Source organism: Dendrobates tinctorius, unplaced genomic scaffold, assembly GCF_039654945.1.
Source record: "Dendrobates tinctorius isolate UK_male_01 unplaced genomic scaffold, ASM3965494v1 ptg000254l, whole genome shotgun sequence".
Taxonomy (NCBI): domain Eukaryota; kingdom Metazoa; phylum Chordata; class Amphibia; order Anura; family Dendrobatidae; genus Dendrobates; species Dendrobates tinctorius.
The window spans coordinates 7,577,579-7,597,947 of NW_027361921.1; the positions used below are offsets into that span (position 1 = coordinate 7,577,579).

Below are 20,369 nucleotides of genomic sequence, written 5' to 3' on the forward strand. Positions count from 1 at the left end.
GTAGTGACGTTTTGAAATGCAGACTTTGATGGAATAGTCTGCGGTCGTCATTACGTTTGCAGAGCCCCTGATGTGCCTAAACAGTGGAAACCCCCCTACAAGTGACCCCATTTTGGAAACTAGACCTTCCAAGGAACGTATGTAAGATGTGTTGTGAGCACTTTGAACCCCCAAGTGCTTCACAGAAGTTTATAATGCAGAGACGTGAAAATGAAAAAAATCATTTTTTTCCACAAAAATAATTTTTTAGCCCCCAATTTTTTATTTTCCCAAGGGTAACACGAGAAATTAGTCCCCAAAAGTTGTTGTGCAATTTTTCCTGAGTACGCTGATACCTCATATGTTGGGGTAAACCACTGTTTGGGCACACGTCAGGGCTTGGAAGGGAGGGAGCACCGTTTGACTTTTTGAACGCAAAATTGGCTGGAATCAATGGTTGCACCATGTCGCGTTTGGCGACCCCCTGATATGCCTAAACAGTGGAAACCCCTCAATTCTATCTCCAACCCTAACCCCAACACACCCCTAACCACAGCCCTAACCCTAACACATCCCTAACCACAAGCCTAACCCTAATTCCAACCCTAACCCTAATTCTAACCCTCTTTCCAACCCTGACGCTCTTTCCAACCCTGACGCTCTTTCCAACCCTGACGCTCTTTCCAACCCTGACGCTCTTTCCAACCCTGACGCTCTTTCCAACCCTGACGCTCTTTCCAACCCTGACGCTCTTTCCAACCCTGACGCTAATGGAAAAATAAAAATAAAAATATTTTCTTTATTTTATTAGTTGTGCCTACCTATGGGGGTGATAATCGGGGGGTTTATTTACTTTTTCTTTCATTTTGATCACTGTGAGAGTGATCAAAATGAAAGAATGGAATCTGCAGGCGGCAGATTCGGGCGGGCGCACTGCGCATGCGCCCGCCATTTTCTAAGATGGCGGCGCCCATGAACCGGACCCGCCGGACACCGGGAGCGACAGGGGGACTTAGAAGGTGCCGGGGGAGGTGAGAGGGGGTGAGGGGGTTATCGGAATCTGGCGGGGAGCAGAGGGAATGGGAGGGGGGCAGATGATGACAGCGGCGGCAGATCGCCGCTGTCATTCAGTGGCGGGGGGGGGCGATCGCCGGTGTGGGGGGGTGGAATCGGTGTCTCCAGCCATGTCCGATGCTACAGCAGCATCGGCCATGGCTGGATTGTAATATTTCATCATTTTTCATTGATGAAATATTACTATCGCTCTGATTGGCTGTTCCACTTTTAACAGCCAATCAGAGCGATCGTAGCCACGTGGGGGCGAAGCCACGCCCCCTGTGGCGAAGAACAAAGCCCCCTGTATCTGCGGGTCGGGTGACCTTTCAGTGACCTAGGTCACCCGACCCGCAGGGGGGCTTTAAAGTCATGACGCCACATAGGCGTCATGGGTCGTTCTGGCACGACTTTTCATGATGCCTACGTGGCGTCAAAGGTCGTGAAGGGGTTAAGCAGCTGCCTAGCATTCTGAAAATGAAAATGGTGGAGGCCCACAAAGCAGGAGAAGGCTATAAGAAGATAGCAAATCGTTTCAAGTTGTCCTTTCCTCAGTTCAATATGTAATTCAGAAATAGCAGTTTACAGGAACAGTGGAGGTCAAGATAAGGTCTGGAAGACCAAGCAAAATTTCGGAGAGAGCTGCTTGTAGGATTGCTGGAAAGGCATATCAGAACCCCCACTTGACTGCAAAAGACCTTCAGAAAGATTTAGCAGATTCTGGAGTTGTGGTAATTGTTCTACTGTTCAGAGACACCTAATCAAATATGGCCTTCATGGAAGAGTCATCAGAAGAAAACCTCTCCTGCACACTCACCATAAAATTCAGCATCAGAGGTATGCAAAAGAACATCTAAACAAGCCCAATGCATTTTAGAAACAAGTCCTGTGAATCGTTGAAGTTAAAATAAAACTCTTTGGTCGCAATGATCAAAGGTATGTGCAGAGAAAAAATTGCATAGAATTTCAGGAAAAGAACATCTCTCCAACCATTAAGCATGGGGATGGATCAATCATGCTTTGGAGTTGTGTTGCAGACAATGGCACAGGGAACATTTCACAGAGGGAAAAATGGAGTCAATGAAATTTCAACAAATTCGTGATGAAAACATAACACCATGTGTAAAAAAGCTGAATTTGAAAACAGGATTGCTTCTACAAATGGATAATGATCACACACATCAATCCACAATAGACTACCTCAAAAGGCGATAGCTAGAGGTTTTTCAATGGCCCTCACAGTCCCCCCGATTCGATCATCATTGAAAATCTGTGGCTAGTCCTCATAATAGCAGTGCATGCAAGACGACCCAGGAATCTCACAGAAATGGAAGAATTTTCCAAGGAAGAATGGATGAAAATCCATCAAAGAAGAATTGAAAGACTCTTGGCTGGCTACTAAAAGCATTTACAAGCTGTGATATTTTTAAAAGGGAGTGCTACTAGGTACTAACTATGCAGGGTGCCCAAACTTTTGCATTGGCCTATTTTCCTTATTGTAATTTTTAAAATGTAAAAAATGACAATATATAATTTTTTTGGCCTAAAATACAGATAAAATGTGTCATCTTTACCTTTAGCCCTTTTAGGGATCATTCCATCTTCAACTTGCTTAACTGGTCACAATAACAGTAATTTTGACTATGGGTGCCCAAACATTTACATGCCACTGTAAAGCAGTAAGCCTGGCAAGAATTAAAAAAAAAATAAAAAACAAATCTGAACTGAGAAAGTAAATTAATGTGTATGCACAATGTAAGTGCATATTAACACATGACCATTAACCAGAAAAAGCAAAAAGCAAAAAACACACAAATATCCTGAACTAAAAGGTTTTAAATACTAGAGTAGGGACTGTCCCACGAGGGTTGCCGTGACGTGGCGGGATGGCTTGTACATTATTTTGATCAAAATTATGTTTACTAAACACCCTTATTATTATTATTATTATTATTATTATTATTACCTTTATGCATTATTTGCAGTTTATTTTTTACCTTTTAGTTCAGGATATTTGTGTGTTTTTTGCTTTTTCTGGCAAGAATTTACTAGTGGTTTGCTCAGTTCAAAAGTGTCCAAATGTCACTTAAAGATGAACCTTGTTCAGGTCGCACCTCAATGACCAGAACAGACGAAAATGTACAAAAAGTGCGGGATGCCACCATGTTTTATGGTCACAAAACAATCGACAAATTGGAGGAAATAGCTGGAATTTTCTGGAGTTCACTCCAAAGCATCCTAACTGAAGATTTGAACATGAGGTGCATTACGGCAATGTTTGTTCCACGAATGCTTTCCAGTGATCAGAGGGAGAATGGTCTGAGTGTCAGAAATTGAAAGAACAGGCACAAACTGACCCTGATTTTTATTATTTTTTTTTTTTATTTAAGTCATAACAGGGAATGCATCTTGGTGTTACGCCTATGATCCTAAAACAAAACTGTAGTCCAGCCAGTAGATGACTCCTTCATCCAAAATAGAGGCATGCAGAGCCCAAATCACAAAGATTTGGTTACTGTCCAAATATTTCTGGGCCTAACTGTTTATCTATGATGGGAATACCCTGCTTATTCATTTTACAATGGTTTTATTGTAACATAATAACATTTTCTTTTGCTTGTAGAAAATTTGATTTATATCAAATGGAATGGAACATTAAAGAAGAATTTAAAGATTGCCTTGTAGCTGTAGGCCCCTATGGAGGCCCAATAGGTATGTTTGGGTATATAATAAACTACGGCTTCTTATGATACAAAATGAATTTGGTCCAGAATGAGTTGTATAGTATATCAGAAAAGTGAGTACACCCCTCACATTTTTGTAAATACAGTATGTTATATTTTTTTTCATGGGACAACACTGAAGATCTGACTTTTTGATACAAAGTAAAGTAGTCCGTGTACAGGGGTGTACAGTTTCGACGTTAATGGCTGTGTGTTGAGTTTAGAGGGCACACAACATTTATACTGTTATACAAGCCGTACACTGACTACTTTACGTTGTGCTAAAGTGTCAGATCCTCAGTGTTGTCCCGTGAAAAGATGTATAAGAAAATATTTACAAAATGCGAGGGGTGTACTCTTTTGCGATATACTGTAAGTTATTATCATTTTTATAGTAGTTGATATAGCTACTTTTAAGTAAAAAATATTATAGCTTTGGATTTCAAAACCTATTGATCTAATTGGTTCTAAATCAAGTATTTACATATACATTGATCAAATGTCGCACGTTAACCCCTCTCTGATATAGGACATAATAGTACGTCCTACGATAGGTTCCTATGTATGGATAAGGACCAAAGAAAAAATTGCTGGCACTACCTCTGCACCCAAATGTCTGGAAAATAAGAATCGAGCAAAATATATCCAGATAATGACAATGTCCTGTGCTGCTCAGCTTGATACTTGTAAATTACAATAAAAATTCATAGGAAAGCAAGAGGACCGGCACTCGCCACTGGCAATTTCTGTACAAATGCACTTTATTTCAGTCACACAGTTGCAGACAAGAGACCTCATGGTGAGTGCTGCTCCTCTTGCTCTCCTATGTATGGAACATTAGATACACAAAAAATTCCTTTAAACACCAAACAGGGACAATTATAAGTCCAATAATGCAATCATGATTCTAAGCAAACACAACCATGCTATACCTCCTTCCCATAGGATGGAAAACACGGTTCAAAAAAGAGTATTCTTGGAAAAGGACATACATTTTTATTCAAAATTGAACTCTTAAAATTTGGAGCACCCAGTACCAAACAGGCAACATATGAAGGGGATTTAATCACAGGCAAAAACTATTCCATATAGTATATAAGATCCAATCTATATCACATATTATCTCTGCCAAAATTAGCATTCATAGAATATATAGACTGCCTACATCTCATTTGTAAAGTGCAATAAATGCCATTGCAAAAGATGATTAATCTATAATAATAAATGCGCTAAGCAGCTTCCGGGTTGTAACAACTTCCGTCCAGTTGTAACTGGTGACGTCACCGCACACCTCTTGCCATGTTAACCCTCAACACACCACTCCTCCTCAACATACACTCCTCTCACCTTTCACCATCTCCACTGACATCCCCCCCCTCTTTCAATCCACATACGACCCTTTCTCTCACTCCTTCTCTCATACTCACGCCGTCATCGCCGCTTCTCCACGATCCCCGACAACTTCTTCCGCCGGCGCCATCCTGGATCCCGACGTTGTCCACGCCAGCGACATGTTCATGCGGCGACGCCATCTTGAGTATCGTGAAATCCCGCGATACTCAAGATGGCGTCGCCACAAGAACATGTCGCCGGCGTGGACGACGTCGGGATCCAAAATGGCGTCGGCGAAATCTTGCGAGATTTCGCCGACGCCATTTTGGATCCCGACATCGTCCTCGTGAGATTTCGCCGACGCCATTTTGGATCCCGATATCGTCCTCGTGAGATTTCGCCGACGCCATTTTGGATCCCGACATCGTCCACGCCGACGACATGTTCTTGCGGCGATGCCATCTTGAGTATCGTGGGATTTCACGATACTAAAGATGGCGTCGCCGCAAGAACATGTCACCGGCGTGGACAACGTCTGGATCCAGGATGGCGCCGGCGGAAGAAGATGTCGGGGATTGTGGAGCAGCGGCGATGACGGCGTGAGTATGAGAGAAGGAGTGAGAGAAAGGGTCGTATGTGGAGTGAAAGGGGGGGGGGTTGGGGGAGAGTCAGTGGAGATAGTGAACGGTGAGAGGAGTGTGTGTTGAGGAGGTGTGTGTGTTGAGGGTTAACATGGCAAGAGGTGTGTCACTATCCTCCTGATGCGATAGCATCGGGCCTTAATCTAGTAATTAATAAGAACACACCGCAATCTGCATTACAAAATTTCTCAGCACCAATGTCAATTCCTAACTGCTCAGGTCACATAAATAAAGTGCAATCAGTGCTGTTTAGACAAAAGTGATTAGCTACATATAGTGCCAGTAACAAACATAGCTTAATAATATAAATAATGCAGGCAGCTGAGAACTTACTGATATGGAAGTGCGCTGTGTCCCCATGCCTGACGCCCCTTCGCACGTTTCGATGTAACTTCGTCACATCTATAATAATAAATGCCCTAACCAGCTTCCGGTTGTAACAACTTCCGTCCAGTTGTAACCGATGACGTCACCACACACACACGCACGTTAACCCTCAACACACCACACCGCCTCAACACACACTCCTCTCACCTTTCACCTCCACTCATGTCCACTCACTCTTTCACTCCACATACGTTCCTTTCTCTCACTCCGTTTCTCATACTCACACCGTCATCGTCGCTACCCCGACATCTTCCTCCGCCGCCGCGATCCTGGATCCAGACGTTCTCCAGGCCGCCGACATCGGGATCCAAAAAGATGGCGTCGGCGAAATCTCGCGAGATTACGCCGACGCCATTTTGGATCCCGATGTCGCCCATGCCAGCGACATGTTGTTGCGGCGACGCCATCTTGAATATCGCAGGACTTCACGAAATCCAAGATGGCGTCCCGCAAGAACATGTCGGCGGCCTGGAGAACGTCTGGATCCTGGATCGCGGCGGCGGAGGAAGATGTCGGGGCAGCGACGATGACGGTGTGAGTATGAGAAACGGAGTGAGAGAAAGGAACGTATGTGGAGTGAAAGAGTGAGTGGACATGAGTGGAGGTGAAAGGTGAGAGGAGTGTGTGTTGAGGCGGTGTGGTGTGTTGAGGGTTAACATGGCAAGAGGTGTGAGGCTGTGTGCACACGCTGCGGATTTTGCTGCGGTTCCGCAGCGGTTTTGGCCACTGCGGACCCGCAGCAGTTTTTGCTGCGGTGTACAGTACCATGATTCCCTATGGGAATCAAAAACCGCAGTGCAGACGGTGCGGAACTTTCCGCGCGGATTATCTGCGGTTTTCAATCCGCAGAAAGAATTGACATGTCAATTCTTTCTGCGGATTCTCCTGCGGTTTGCCATCTCCTCTATTGAGGAGATGAAAAACCGCAGGGCAAAACCGCAGAGCAATCCGCAGGTAAAACCGCAGGTCTTTTGACCTGCGGTTTCACCTGCGGATTTTACAAAATCCGCGCGGACGAATCCGCACCTAATCCGCAGCGTGTGCACACAGCCTTAACGACGTCGGCGAAATCTTGCGAGATTTCGCCGACGCCATCTTGCATTCGTGAAATTGCGTCATTTACCTCACGCCGACTTGCTGTGCGGACGCTTGGCATTGCCTGTACCACCATAACTACTGCTGCCTTGGTCCTATGCCTGTTTACTGCCGGTGTCTAATTACAGGGCCAATTTGCCTATACTGCCATAACTATTGCTACCTTGCTACTCTGCCGGTGTCTAATTACAGGGCTCATTTGCCTCTACCGCCATAACTACTGCTGCCTTGCTCCTCTGCCGGTGTCTAATTACAGGGCTAATTTGCCTATACCGCCATAACTACTGCTGCCTTGCTCCTCTGCCGGTGTCTAATTATAGGGCTAATTTGCCTCTACCGCCATAACTACTGCTGTATTGCTCCTCTGCCGGTGTCTAATTACAGGGCCAATTTGCCTATACCGCCATAACTACTGCTGCCTTGCTCCTCTGCCGGTGTCTAATTACAGGGCTAATTTGCCTCTACCGCCATAACTACTGCTGCATTGCTCCTCTGCCGGTGTCTAATTACAGGATCAATTTGCCCCTACCGCCATAACTACTGCTGCCTTGCTCCTCTGCCGGTGTCTAATTACAGGGCTAATTTGCCTCTACCGCCATAACTACTGCTGCCTTGCTCCTCTGCCGGTGTCTAATTACAGGATCAATTTGCCTCTACCGCCATAACTACTGCTGCCTTGCTCCTCTGCTGGTGTCTAACTACAGGGCCAATTTGCCACTACCACTTCATAACTACTGCTGGGCAATTACAGGGTCAATTAGTATCTGTTTACTCTACAATACTCCAGGACGCCTTCTTCACTGCCAGATAACTGCCAAATAGACTCCTTTACCTGTGCCAACATGAGTCATAACAAAAAGTATGCCAATGCCAGTGAAAGGAAAGCAGCTTTAGCACTATGACAAAAACAACGCCGTGCTAATGAGACTCCTGAGGAAAAACACCATCGCCTTGAGAAGATTAAGGCTTATAAACGCCGTCGTCTCACACACGAATCCCCTAACTCTAAATCCATAAGATTGGCTGAAGAAGCCTCTGCACGCCGTCACCGCCGACAACAGAATGCCTCTTCCTCATCATTATTATTAGACTCACAACAGGATGCTTCCACATCAGCATGTGGAACAATTTACTGCTACACTTCATCCCATATGCCGTTCACTGACATAACTAATCAGCAATCTGTTTCTGCCCTATCAATACCACCATTCAATACCGATGCACAGTATGCCAATGCCAGTGAAAGGAAAGCAGCTTTAGCACTACGACAAAAACAACGCCTTGCTAATGAGACTCCTGAGGAAAAACAGCATCGACTTGACAAGATTAAGGCTTATAAACGCCGTCGTCTCACACACGAATCCCCTAACTCTAAATCTATTACATTGGCTGAAGAAGCCTCTACACGCCATCACCGCCAACAACGGACGGCTTCTTCCTCATCATCTATAATAATAAATGCCCTAAGCAGCTTCCGGTTGTAACAACTTCCGTCCAGTTGTAACCGGTGACGTCACCACACACACGCACATGTTAACCCTCAACACACCACACCGCCTCAACACACACTCCTCTCACCTTTCACCTCCACTCACGTCCACTCACTCTTTCACTCCACATACGTTCCTTTCTCTCACTCCGTTTCTCATACTCACACCGTCATCGTCGCTGCCCCGACATCTTCCTCCGCCGCCGCGATCCTGGATCCAGACGTTCTCCAGGCCGCCGACATGTTCTTGCGGCGACGCCATCTTGGATTTCGTGAAATCCCGCGAGATTCAAGATGGCGTCGCCGCAAGAACATGTCGCTGGCGTGGACGACTCGGGATCCAAAAAGATGGCGTCGGCGAAATCTCGCGAGATTACGCAGACGCCATTTTGGATCCCGATGTCGTCCACGCCGGCGACATGTTCTTGCGGCGACGCCATTTTGGATCGGCGAAATCCCGCGATAGTCAAGATGGCGTCGCCGCAAGAACATGTCGCTGGCGTGGACGACTCGGGATCCAAAAAGATGGCGTCGGCGAAATCTCGCGAGATTACGCCGACGCCATTTTGGATCCCGATGTCGTCCACGCCGGCAACATGTTCTTCCGGCGACGCCATTTTGGATCGGCGAAATCCCGCGATAGTCAAGATGGCGTCGCCGCAAGAACATGTCGCCGGCGAGGACGACGTCGGGATCCAAAATGGCGTCGGCGAAAACTCGCGAGATTTCGCCGACGCCATTTTGGATCCTGACGTCGTCCACGCCGGCGACATGTTCCGGCGACGCTATCTTGACTATCGCGGGATTTCACGATACTCAAGATGGCGTCGCCGCAAGAACATGTCGCCGGCGTGGACAACGTCTGGATCCAGGATGGCGCCGGCGGAAGAAGGTGTCGGGGATCGTGGAGCAGCAGCGATGACGGCGTGAGTATGAGAGACGGAGTGAGAGAAGGGGTCGTATGTGGAGTGAAAGAGTGAGTGGAGATGGTGAAAGGTGAGAGGAGTGTGTGTTGAGGAGTGTGTGTGTTGAGGGTTAACATGGCAAGAGGTGTGATGCTATCGCATCCTCCCAATGCGATAGCATCGGGCCATAATCTAGTTATTTATATTCCCTTATTAGTAGGCTTATGGTCCGTTCTCTGACACATAATATTACTCTTTAATGCCATATTGGGGTCAGCGGTACTCTCTCTCTTATTAAGCTATGTTTGTTACTGGCACTATATGTAGCTAATCACTTTTGTCTAAACAGCACTGATTGCACTTTATTTATGTCACCTGAGCGGTTAGGAATTGACATTGTGGCTGAGAAATTTTGTAATGCAGATTGCGGTGTATACTTATTAATTATTATTAATCATCTTTTGCAATGGCATTTATTGCACTTTACAAATGAGATGAAGACAGTCTATAAATTCTATGAATGCTAATTTTGGCAGAGATAATATGTGATTTGTTTTTTATATAGGGATTATGTGATTGGTTCTTATATACTATATGGAATAGTTTTTGCCTGTGATTAAATCCCCTTCATATGTTGCCTGTTTGGTACTGGGTGCTCCAAATTTTAAGTGTTCAATTTTGAATAAAAATTTATGTACTTTTCCAAGAATACTCTCTTTTTTGAACCGTGTTTTCCTTCCTATGTGAATTAGGTATAGCATGGTTGTTTGCTTATATGTATGGAACATGTCAGGAGTTGAATCCGTTCCATAACCAATAGATGTCATCTGTATTACGCTGCCGGTCATTCCATACCCAATATATGTCGTCTGTATTACACTGCCAGTCATTCCATACCCAATATATGTCATCTGTATTACACTGCCAGTCATTCCATACCCAATAGATGTCATCTGTATTACACTGCTGGTCATTCCATACCCAGTAGATGTCATCTGTATTACACTGCCAGTCATTCCATACCCAATAGATGTCATCTGTTTTACACTGCCAGTCATTCCATACCCAATAGATGTCGTCTGTATTCCATGAAACTTCATGACACTTTTCATTCTCTACTCAACCCAAGAGTACAGGCCCCAACCACGGAGCTCCGAGCTGACGATCTGGCCAATTACTTCACTGAAAAAATTGACCAGATTCGACAGGAAATTATCTCCCAATCACCTCATACCATGCACTGTCCTCCCTCCCCGCACTGTCCTCCCTCCCCCACTGCATCTAGCTCACTCTCTGATTTTGAACCAGTCACAGAAGAAGTAGTAAGCAGGCTCCTTGCATCTTCTCGCCCAACCACTTGCATCAGTGACCCATTTCTGTCACATCTCCTCCAGTCCCTTTCCCCTGCTGTCACCCCTCACCTAACTAAAATATTTAACCTCTCTCTCTCTTCTGGTATCTTTCCCTCCTCATTTAAGCATGCCATCATACATCCACTACTTAAAAAACCATCCCTCGACCAAAACTGTGCCGCTAACTATAGACCTGTCTCTCATCTTCCCTTCATCTCTAAACTCCTGGAACACCTGGTCCACTCCTGTCTTATCCGCTATCTCTCCAATAACTCTCTTCTCGACCCTCTCCAATCCGGTTTCCGCTCTTTACACTCTACTGAAACTGCCCTAACTAAAGTCTCTAATGATCTACTAACAGCTAAATCAAATGGTCATTACTCCATGCTAATTCTCTTGGATCACTCTGCAGCATTCGACACTGTGGATCATCAGCTCCTCCTCACTATGCTCCGTTCCATTGGCCTCAAGGACGCCGTTCTCTCCTGGTTCTCCTCCTATCTCTCTGACCGCTCCTTTACTGTATCTTTTGCCGGTTCCTCCTCTCACCTTCCCCTTACTGTTGGGGTTCCTCAAGGATCGGTTCTAGGCCCCCTCCTCTTCTCCTTGTACACTGCCCCTATTGGTCAAACAATCAGCAGATTTGGTTTCCAGTACCATCTCTATGCTAATGACACCCAATTATACGCTTCTTCTCCTGACATCACGCCAGCCTTTCTAGAAAACACCGGCGATTGTCTAAACGCTGTGTCTAACATCATGTCCTCACTATATCTGAAACTGAACCTGTCAAAGACTGAACTCCTTGTGTTTCCTCCCTCTACTAATGTACCTATACCCGACATTGCCATTTCTGTGTGTGGTTCCACTATTACTCCCCAGCAACATGCCCGCTGTCTTGGGGTCATACTTGATTCCGAGCTTTCCTTTGCCCCCCACATTCGATCACTGGCTCGCTCTTGTCATCTGCACCTCAAAAACATGTCTAGAATTCGACCTTTTCTTACTTTTGACTCTGCAAAAACCCTTACTGTTTCTCTTATTCATTCTCGTCTCGACTATTGTAACTCTCTTCTAATCGGTCTCCCTCTTACCAAACTCTCCCCCCTCCAATCTGTCTTGAATGCTTCAACCAGGATCATATTCCTCACCAATCGTTACACCGATGCCTCTACCTTGTGCCAGTTATTACACTGGCTACCCATCCACTCCAGAATTCACTATAAACTTATTACCCTCACCCACAAAGCCCTCCATGGCTCAGCACCACCCTACATCTCCTCCCTTGTTTCAGTATACCACCCTACCCGTGCCCTCCGTTCTGCTGATGACCTGAGGTTAGCATCCTCAATAATCAGAACCTCCCACTCCCGTCTCCAAGACTTTACACGTGCTGCGCCAATTCTTTGGAATGCACTTCCCAGGTCAATACGATTAGTCCCCAATCCCCACAATTTTAAGCGTGCCCTGAAAACGCATTTATTCAGAGTGGCCTATCGCCTCAACACATTAACCTAATCTATCCCTGTGTGGCACAGCCAAAAGTTTTACCATAACCATGTTCCCCGCATCATGTTCCTAGATGCTTTATGCATCCATTAGCCCTCTGTGTCTGTACTGTTACACACTTAACATTATGGCTGGTTCATGCAATCAGGGCAACTGTTACGACCCACCTTTCGTGTCTCCCATTTTTCCTCATAGATTGTAAGCTTGCGAGCAGGGCCCTCATTCCTCTTGGTATTTGTTATAATCTATGTGATTATTGTTATGCTGTAATGTCTATTGTCTGTACATGTCCCCTCTGAAATGTAAAGTGCTGCGGAATATGTCGGTGCTATAGAAATAAAATGTATTATTATTATTATTCCATACCCAATAGATGTCGTCTGTATTACACTGCCGGTCATTCCATACCCAATATATGTCATCTGTATTACACTGCCGGTCATTCCATACCCAGTAGATGTCATCTGTGTTACACTGCCAGTTATTCCATACCCAATAGATGTCATCTGTGTTACACTGCCGGTCATTCCATACCCAATAGATGTCATCTGTGTTACACTGCCGGTTATTCCATACCCAATAGATGTCATCTGTGTTACACTGACGGTCATTCCATACCCAATAGATGTCATCTGTGTTACACTGACGGTCATTCCATACCCAATAGATGTCATCTGTGTTACACTGACGGTCATTCCATACCCAATAGATGTCATCTGTGTTACACTGCCGGTCATTCCATACCCAATAGATGTCATCTGTTTTACACTGCAGGTATCTGCCTGTAACAGCATTAACCATTGAGCTTCAATTTCTGCCCTTTAACCATTTAAATACCTCTGTCAACCACTTTCATCAGCTTTTAAATGACACGATCTCTGGCTGCTGCTCCTTGCTTAGGGTTTCTGGCAACTGGGGGAAATGCTCAATGTCTCCTTGGCTACTATCAGATGCAAGTCTTCTAAGGGAACTAATAGAGTAAAAAATACGTTTTTAACATTTTATAAAAATGTGAATCACACCACTTTTCTCAGTTGAAAAATAAAAGAATAAGCATACAGGGTATCTAATGTTTACTCTAATTTTATACACTGGTAAAGGGGAAAATACAATGAAATTGTAGAATTACAATTATTTTTTTTACTTTGTTTTTTCACCAAACTGCCCTAAAAATAAATAAATAAATTAATAAGTGTACAAAACCTATGCTAGTTTGGTATCACTATAATTCTAGATTACAGGAGCTTTAAAGGGGTTGTCTGCTTTCAAGAATGTTGGCCCCAAACTGCCTAAAATAAGAAACTTCATGAGGTACTCGCCCTTCCTGGGTTCAGTATCGGCTCCCAGCTACTGCTCCTGACCCAGAATTTGGTCCATAGCGGTGACGGCACGACAAGGAGTGTCACCGCTCTAACTAACCATTGATCTCAGCATTCTGTGCCATCAACCTAGTGGACGAGACTCTGAGCTCAATGTCTGGCTAGTAAAGCGATGTCACATTAGCACTCTGGCCAGTTTCTGAGCTCAGCGTTATGTTCCGTGAACCTCAGTGGGGTGGCAACTTGTTGATTTGAGGTCGCCACTGTAGTCAAAACAACAGGACAGGAGCTGTGGCCGGGAGCCAGTGCTGAACTTGGGGAGGGTGAGTACCTGATGTGCTTGGTACTTTAAGTATTCTACACAATTTGGGGCCCACATACCTGGAAGTGGACAATTCTTGAGCACTCCATCAATGTACAACAATGCAGGGTAAAAAGCCCAGGCTCTTGGTTGGGATAAACGTCTATAATATATTGAAGTTTTGCAAAGGAAACAAGCCTATTATTACTCCCAGGTCTGTAAAGCATGCAATCTTATTTTTCTCTGGCTTTTCTCCCAGCCTTGATGAAAAATTATTTGACAAAAGAGAGAGCCAGCAGTTCAAGACCCGTGCTGGAGATTTATTCTGCATCCGGCGTTCTTTTATCCACTATAACGGTAAATATATTTCCAATTATTATGCAGGTGTGATCCCTCAGCATTGTGGAGTGAGCGGGGCATCATACACATCATACCTTTCTAGCTATATATCTCGTAAATATAAGCTCTTGTATGTTCCAAAATAACACTGCTATGGTTTTCTATGCCATTTGGTGACAAATGATACGATTTCATTGCTGTCTGTCAAACATGGAGCTAGATAACTCCAATAGACTAAGATATTTTAAAGTCACAGAGCTATAAAGAAAATCATACAACAGGCGGCTTCCTTCAGAAGTACTGGACATGACAGGAGAATTTTTATGGCGCCTTATAGTAATTGCTTTCTTTTTATTTAAAGGGTTGTCAGAGAATTTAAAAAAGCAAAAATGGAGCAGTAACTGTCCTACAATGAAAAAAGAAAGGAGAAATAAGCCGGATTACTTACCGGTAATGCTCTTTTAATGAGTCCACGACAGCACCCACTTGGAGAGAGGGATCCGCCCATAGGAACAGGAAACCTACAGAGATAAAAGAGGGCGGTCCACCTCTCCCCCTCAGTTGGATTTCAGAGTACCCGGAGGACCGCCAATTATTAGGCCATTATATTATCAAATATTCTAAATTTATTAACTTTACAACTAAGAAGGTGTATATACATTGTTAACTTCTAGGGAGGGTTAGTGAACGGGTGCTGTCGTGGACTCATTAAAAGAGCATTACCGGTAAGTAATCCGGCTTTTTACTCTTCGCCACGACAGCACCCACTTGGAGAGACTTTCAGAGACCTTCACCTGGGAGGGACTACCGTGCCGAGGACCGCTCTACCAAAGGCTAGGTCGGATGAGCATGATAAATCAAGTCTATAGTGGTTATAAAAGGTAGAGGGCGTAGACCAAGTTGCAGCCTTACATATAGACTCGATTGCGACGTCTCCCCTTTCTGCCCAAGAGGAAGCCATAGATCTGGCGGAATGTGCTTTGATACCCTCCGGAGGATTCTCATTGCTCTCTGAGTATGCCAGCCTAATCGCGTCTCTGATCCATCGAGACAGGGTACCCCGTGTGACTTCACATCCCTTCTTTTGGCCCTGAAAGGAAACAAATAGAGCCCTACTCTTCCTCCAGCTGCTAGACCTCCCAGTGTATTGTAATACTGCTCTTCTAACGTCTAGTGTATGGAATCTTTCTTCCTCTGGAGTAGAAGGGTTACTAAAGAAAGAAGGGAGATGGATTTCTTGTAACCTATGAAATTTCCCTGCTACTTTTGGTAAGTATGAGGGATCTGGTTTTAGTATTAGCTGATCCTGGAATGTCACTAGAAAAGGGGGTTCTATTGAAAGTGCTTGTATGTCGCTAACTCTTCTGGCTGAGGTTAGTGCAACTAGCAGTGCTGTTTTGAAGGATAGGTGTTTAAGGGATATTGAATCTAAGGGTTCAAAGGGCGGACGTGTTAAGGCCTCCAGAACCAGGTTCAGATCCCAAGGAGGAACTCTAGGTATGTGTACTGGCTCGCTCCGCTCACAGGCCGAGATGAATCTGCTTATCCATTTATTGCCTGCCACATTATAGCTATAGAGGGCCCCTAGAGCTGACACCTGGACTTTTAGTGTGTTGACAGCTAGCCCTAATTCCTTTCCTTTCTGTAGGAATTCTAGGATCGCCGTAATCGGGATTTCTCCAGACTCAGGGCCTGTGTGGGACTCTAGGAATTTTCTCCATACTCTGGTGTAAATTCTTGTCGTTGTTATTTTCCGACTTTGTAGGAGTGTATTGACTAGTCCCTCCGAGAATCCTCTTGATCTCAACATGTCCCTTTCAAGTTCCAGGCAGTCAAGTGGAGACTGTCCACTTGAGGATGGAAGAAAGGCCCCTGTGAGAGAAGCCTGGGGGTTGAGGGAAGCACACACGGGTCTGTCACTGACATCGCTTGTAGGCATGAAAACCACGGCCTCCTGGGCCAGAATGGTGCTATTAGGATTATCCGTGCTTCTTCTGCTCTGATTTTCCTGATCACCTGCGGTAGTAGTATGATTGGTGGGAACGCATATGCCAGTTTGAATTGCCACGGGGCCTGGAGGGCATCCAGAATTTCCGGACTGTCTGACATATTTAGAGAGGCGAATCTTCGCACTTGCCTGTTCTTTTGGGTGGCGAAGAGATCTATTTGGGGAAGACCCCAAAGTGACACGATGTGTGTGAATATTTCCCGGTTTAGACACCACTCCCCTTGCCGCAGTGTATGGCGGCTTAGGAAATCTGCCTCTACATTGTCTCTTCCCCTTATGTGGAGGGCTGAGAGAGACAAAAAATGTTGTTCTGCTAGGGATAAAATTCTTCTTGCGGAAGACATTAAGGTGACCGATCGAGTTCCGCCTTGTCTGTTCAGATATGCGACTACGGTGGTGTTGTCCGAAAGGATTCTCACGTCCTCCCCTTGTAACTGTGGAAGAAAGTGAAATAATGCATGATAAACTGCCTTTAGTTCTTTTAAATTTGACGACTCCTTATCTTCGCCTATATCCCATAGGCCTTGGGCAAAATTATTCCCCATATGGGCTCCCCATCCTGTGGGGCTAGCGTCCGTGATAATTATACGGGAGGGTTTTATAACCTAACGGCGGGAGTACCTTGGGTTATCGTCCTTTAGCCACTACGCAAGGGAGGTTAGGACCTCCTGGGACAGCGTGATTTTCTTTGTCAGATTCCCTCGATCACGGGACTCCTCTAAAAGAATTTGGTATTGTAGCGTCCTCGTGTGGAACTGGGCCCACTGAACTGCCGGGATGCAGGCAGTAAGGGATCCCAGGAGGGACATTGCTTCCCTTAAAGATATGTGTGGCCGACGTATCGCCCTCCTAACCTTCTTTTTAATTGCTGAAATTTTTACCTGCGACAACAGACACCTTTGGCTTATGGAGTCTAGCTCGAGGCCCAAGAAGGACTGAACAGACTGCGGCTCGATTCTGGACTTTTTGAAGTTCATTATCCACCCTAGGGCCTGTAAGGACAAGATTGTATCAGCAACTCGATCGCTACATTGTCGGATTGAATTTCCCACTATCAGAAAATCATCCAGATAGGGTACTATTAGTGTGTCCTTCAGGCGTAAAAAAGCCATCACTTCCAGCATCACCTTTGTAAATACTCGTGGTGCGATGGAAATGCCGAATGGCATGGCCGTGAACTGGAGATGCTGTATCTTGCCATCGAGGAGGACCGCCACTCTGAGGTATTTCTGATATCTGGAATGGATGGGAATATGATAATAAGCATCCTTCAGATCCAAGCCTGCCATCATACAATTGGGGAAGAGGAGCTTAATCGTGGATCTTATGGATTCCATCTTAAATTTATGATTTATTATGAATGAATTTAATTTTTTCAAGTTGATTATTGTCCGGAATGATCCGTCTGGTTTGGATATCAGAAAGAGAGGGGAGTAAAATCCTCTCCCTTCTTGCCCCTCAGGCACATGGACCAAAACTCTTTTGTCCAGTAATTTCCGAATCTCAGCCTCCAGGGCCTGCTGTTGGATTGGTGAGCTGAAGGATGTTATGATCAAAGAATTACGGGGTACATGATGGAATCTTATTTTTAACCCGTCTTTGATAATGCCTAGGACCCAAGGGCTAGCTGTAATTTTCCCCCATTGTCGGAAAAAATTTTTTAGCCTCCCTCCTACTGGAGGGACTGGCTCCTCAGTTCCTGTCCCTGCGGAAGGAAGATCCCCTAAACATGGCACCTTTGCCTTTTCCTTCCTTTGTGGCCCAGCGGTTTTGATTTTCTGCTGGTCTTCCCCGGCCAAAGGGTCTTCTCCTAAACGCCCTCCTATAAAATGGGAGAGGAGGGTTAGGGAATCCTTTTTTCCTTTCTTTTGCCTTCGTAAGGATTTCATCTAAGGCTCTTCCAAATAAGAACTCACCCTCGCAAGGAATGGTACACAGCTTTGCTTTGGACTGGGTGTCACCTCTCCAGCTTTCAAGCCACAGGCTACGCCTGGCGTTATTAGCCAACCCCGCTGTTCTGGCTGCCATACGTAAGGAATCAGCCGAAGCATCCGCTATACAGTGGGGAAAAAAAGTATTTAGTCAGTCAGCAATAGTGCAAGTTCCACCACTTAAAAAGATGAGAGGCGTCTGTAATTTACATCATAGGTAGACCTCAACTATGGGAGACAAACTGAGAAAAAAAAATCCAGAAAATCACATTGTCTGTTTTTTTTTCATTTTATTTGCATATTATGGTGGAAAATAAGTATTTGGTCAGAAACAAGCAATCAAGATTTCTGGCTCTCACAGACCTGTAACTTCTTCTTTTAGAGTCTCCTCTTTCCTCCACTCATTACCTGTAGTAATGGCACCTGTTTAAACTTGTTATCAGTATAAAAAGACACCTGTGCACACCCTCAAACAGTCGGACTCCAAACTCCACTATGGTGAAGACCAAAGAGCTGTCAAAGGACACCAGAAACAAAATTGTAGCCCTGCACCAGGCTGGGAAGACTGAATCTGCAATAGCCAACCAGCTTGGAGTGAAGAAATCAACTGTGGGAGCAATAATTAGAAAATGGAAGACATACAAGACCACTGATAACCTCCCTCGATCTGGTGCTCCACGCAAAATCCCACCCCGTGGGGTCAGAATGATCACAAGAACGGTGAGCAAAAATCCCAGAACCACGCGGGGGGACCTAGTGAATGAACTGCAGAGAGCTGGGACCAATGTAACAAGGCCTACCATAAGTAACACACTACGCCACCATGGACTCAGATCCTGCAGTGCCAGACGTGTCCCACTGCTTAAGCCTGTACATGTCCGGGCCCGTCTGAAGTTTGCTAGAGAGCATTTGGATGATCCAGAGGAGTTTTGGGAGAATGTCCTATGGTCTGATGAAACCAAACTGGAACTGTTTGGTAGAAACACAACTTGTCGTGTTTGGAGGAAAAAGAATACTGAGTTGCATCCATCAAACACCATACCTACTGTAAAGCATGGTGGTGGAAACATCATGCTTTGGGGCTGTTTCTCTGCAAAGGGGCCAGGACGACTGATCCGGGTACATGAAAGAATGAATGGGGCCATGTATCGTGAGATTTTGAGTGCAAACCTCCTTCCATCAGCAAGGGCATTGAAGATGAAACGTGGCTGGGTCTTTCAACATGACAATGATCCAAAGCACATTGCCAGGGCAACGAAGGAGTGGCTTCGTAAGAAGCATTTCAAGGTCCTGGAGTGGCCTAGCCAGTCTCCAGATCTCAACCCTATAGAAAACCTTTGGAGGGAGTTGAAAGTCCGTGTTGCCAAGCGAAAAGCCAAAAACATCACTGCTCTAGAGGAGATCTGCATGGAGGAATGGGCCAACATACCAACAACAGTGTGTGGCAACCTTGTGAAGACTTACAGAAAACGTTTGACCTCTGTCATTGCCAACAAAGGATATATCACAAAGTATTGAGATGAAATTTTGTTTCTGACCAAATACTTATTTTCCACCATAATATGCAAATAAAATGAAAAAAAAAACAGACAATGTGATTTTCTGGATTTTTTTTTCTCAGTTTGTCTCCCATAGTTGAGGTCTACCTATGATGTAAATTACAGACGCCTCTCATATTTTTAAGTGGTGGAACTTGCACTATTGCTGACTGACTAAATACTTTTTTTCCCCACTGTATATGCTGCTGCGCCACGGATTAGTGGTATGGCGGCTCGCAATTTGTCTCTGGAGATCTTCTGGTCTATTTGCTGGTCTAGTTAATCAATCCAGACCAGCATAGAACGAGCTGTGCAAGTACTAGCTATTGCCGGTTTAAATGTGCCGGTAGCTGCTTCCCATGCCCTCTTCAAAGAGGCGTCAGCTTTGCGGTCAAGTGGGTCTTTTAAACTGCCCGTGTCCTCCACTGGTAAGATCATTTGCTTTGAGGCGGAGGCCACTGCCGCATC

The 20,369-nt window shown here is 45.1% G+C and overlaps 1 protein-coding gene across 1 annotated transcript in view; it reads left to right on the forward strand.

Moving 5' to 3' along the window:
* Positions 1-20,369, forward strand: part of VPS16 (VPS16 core subunit of CORVET and HOPS complexes) — a 325,784-nt gene that overhangs the window by 21,132 nt on the left and 284,283 nt on the right. Inside the window, exons 2-3 of the mRNA XM_073558129.1 lie at positions 3,656-3,744; positions 14,345-14,442. Coding sequence (XP_073414230.1) covers positions 3,656-3,744; positions 14,345-14,442 — 187 coding nt within the window. The remainder of the gene's footprint in view (positions 1-3,655; positions 3,745-14,344; positions 14,443-20,369) is intronic.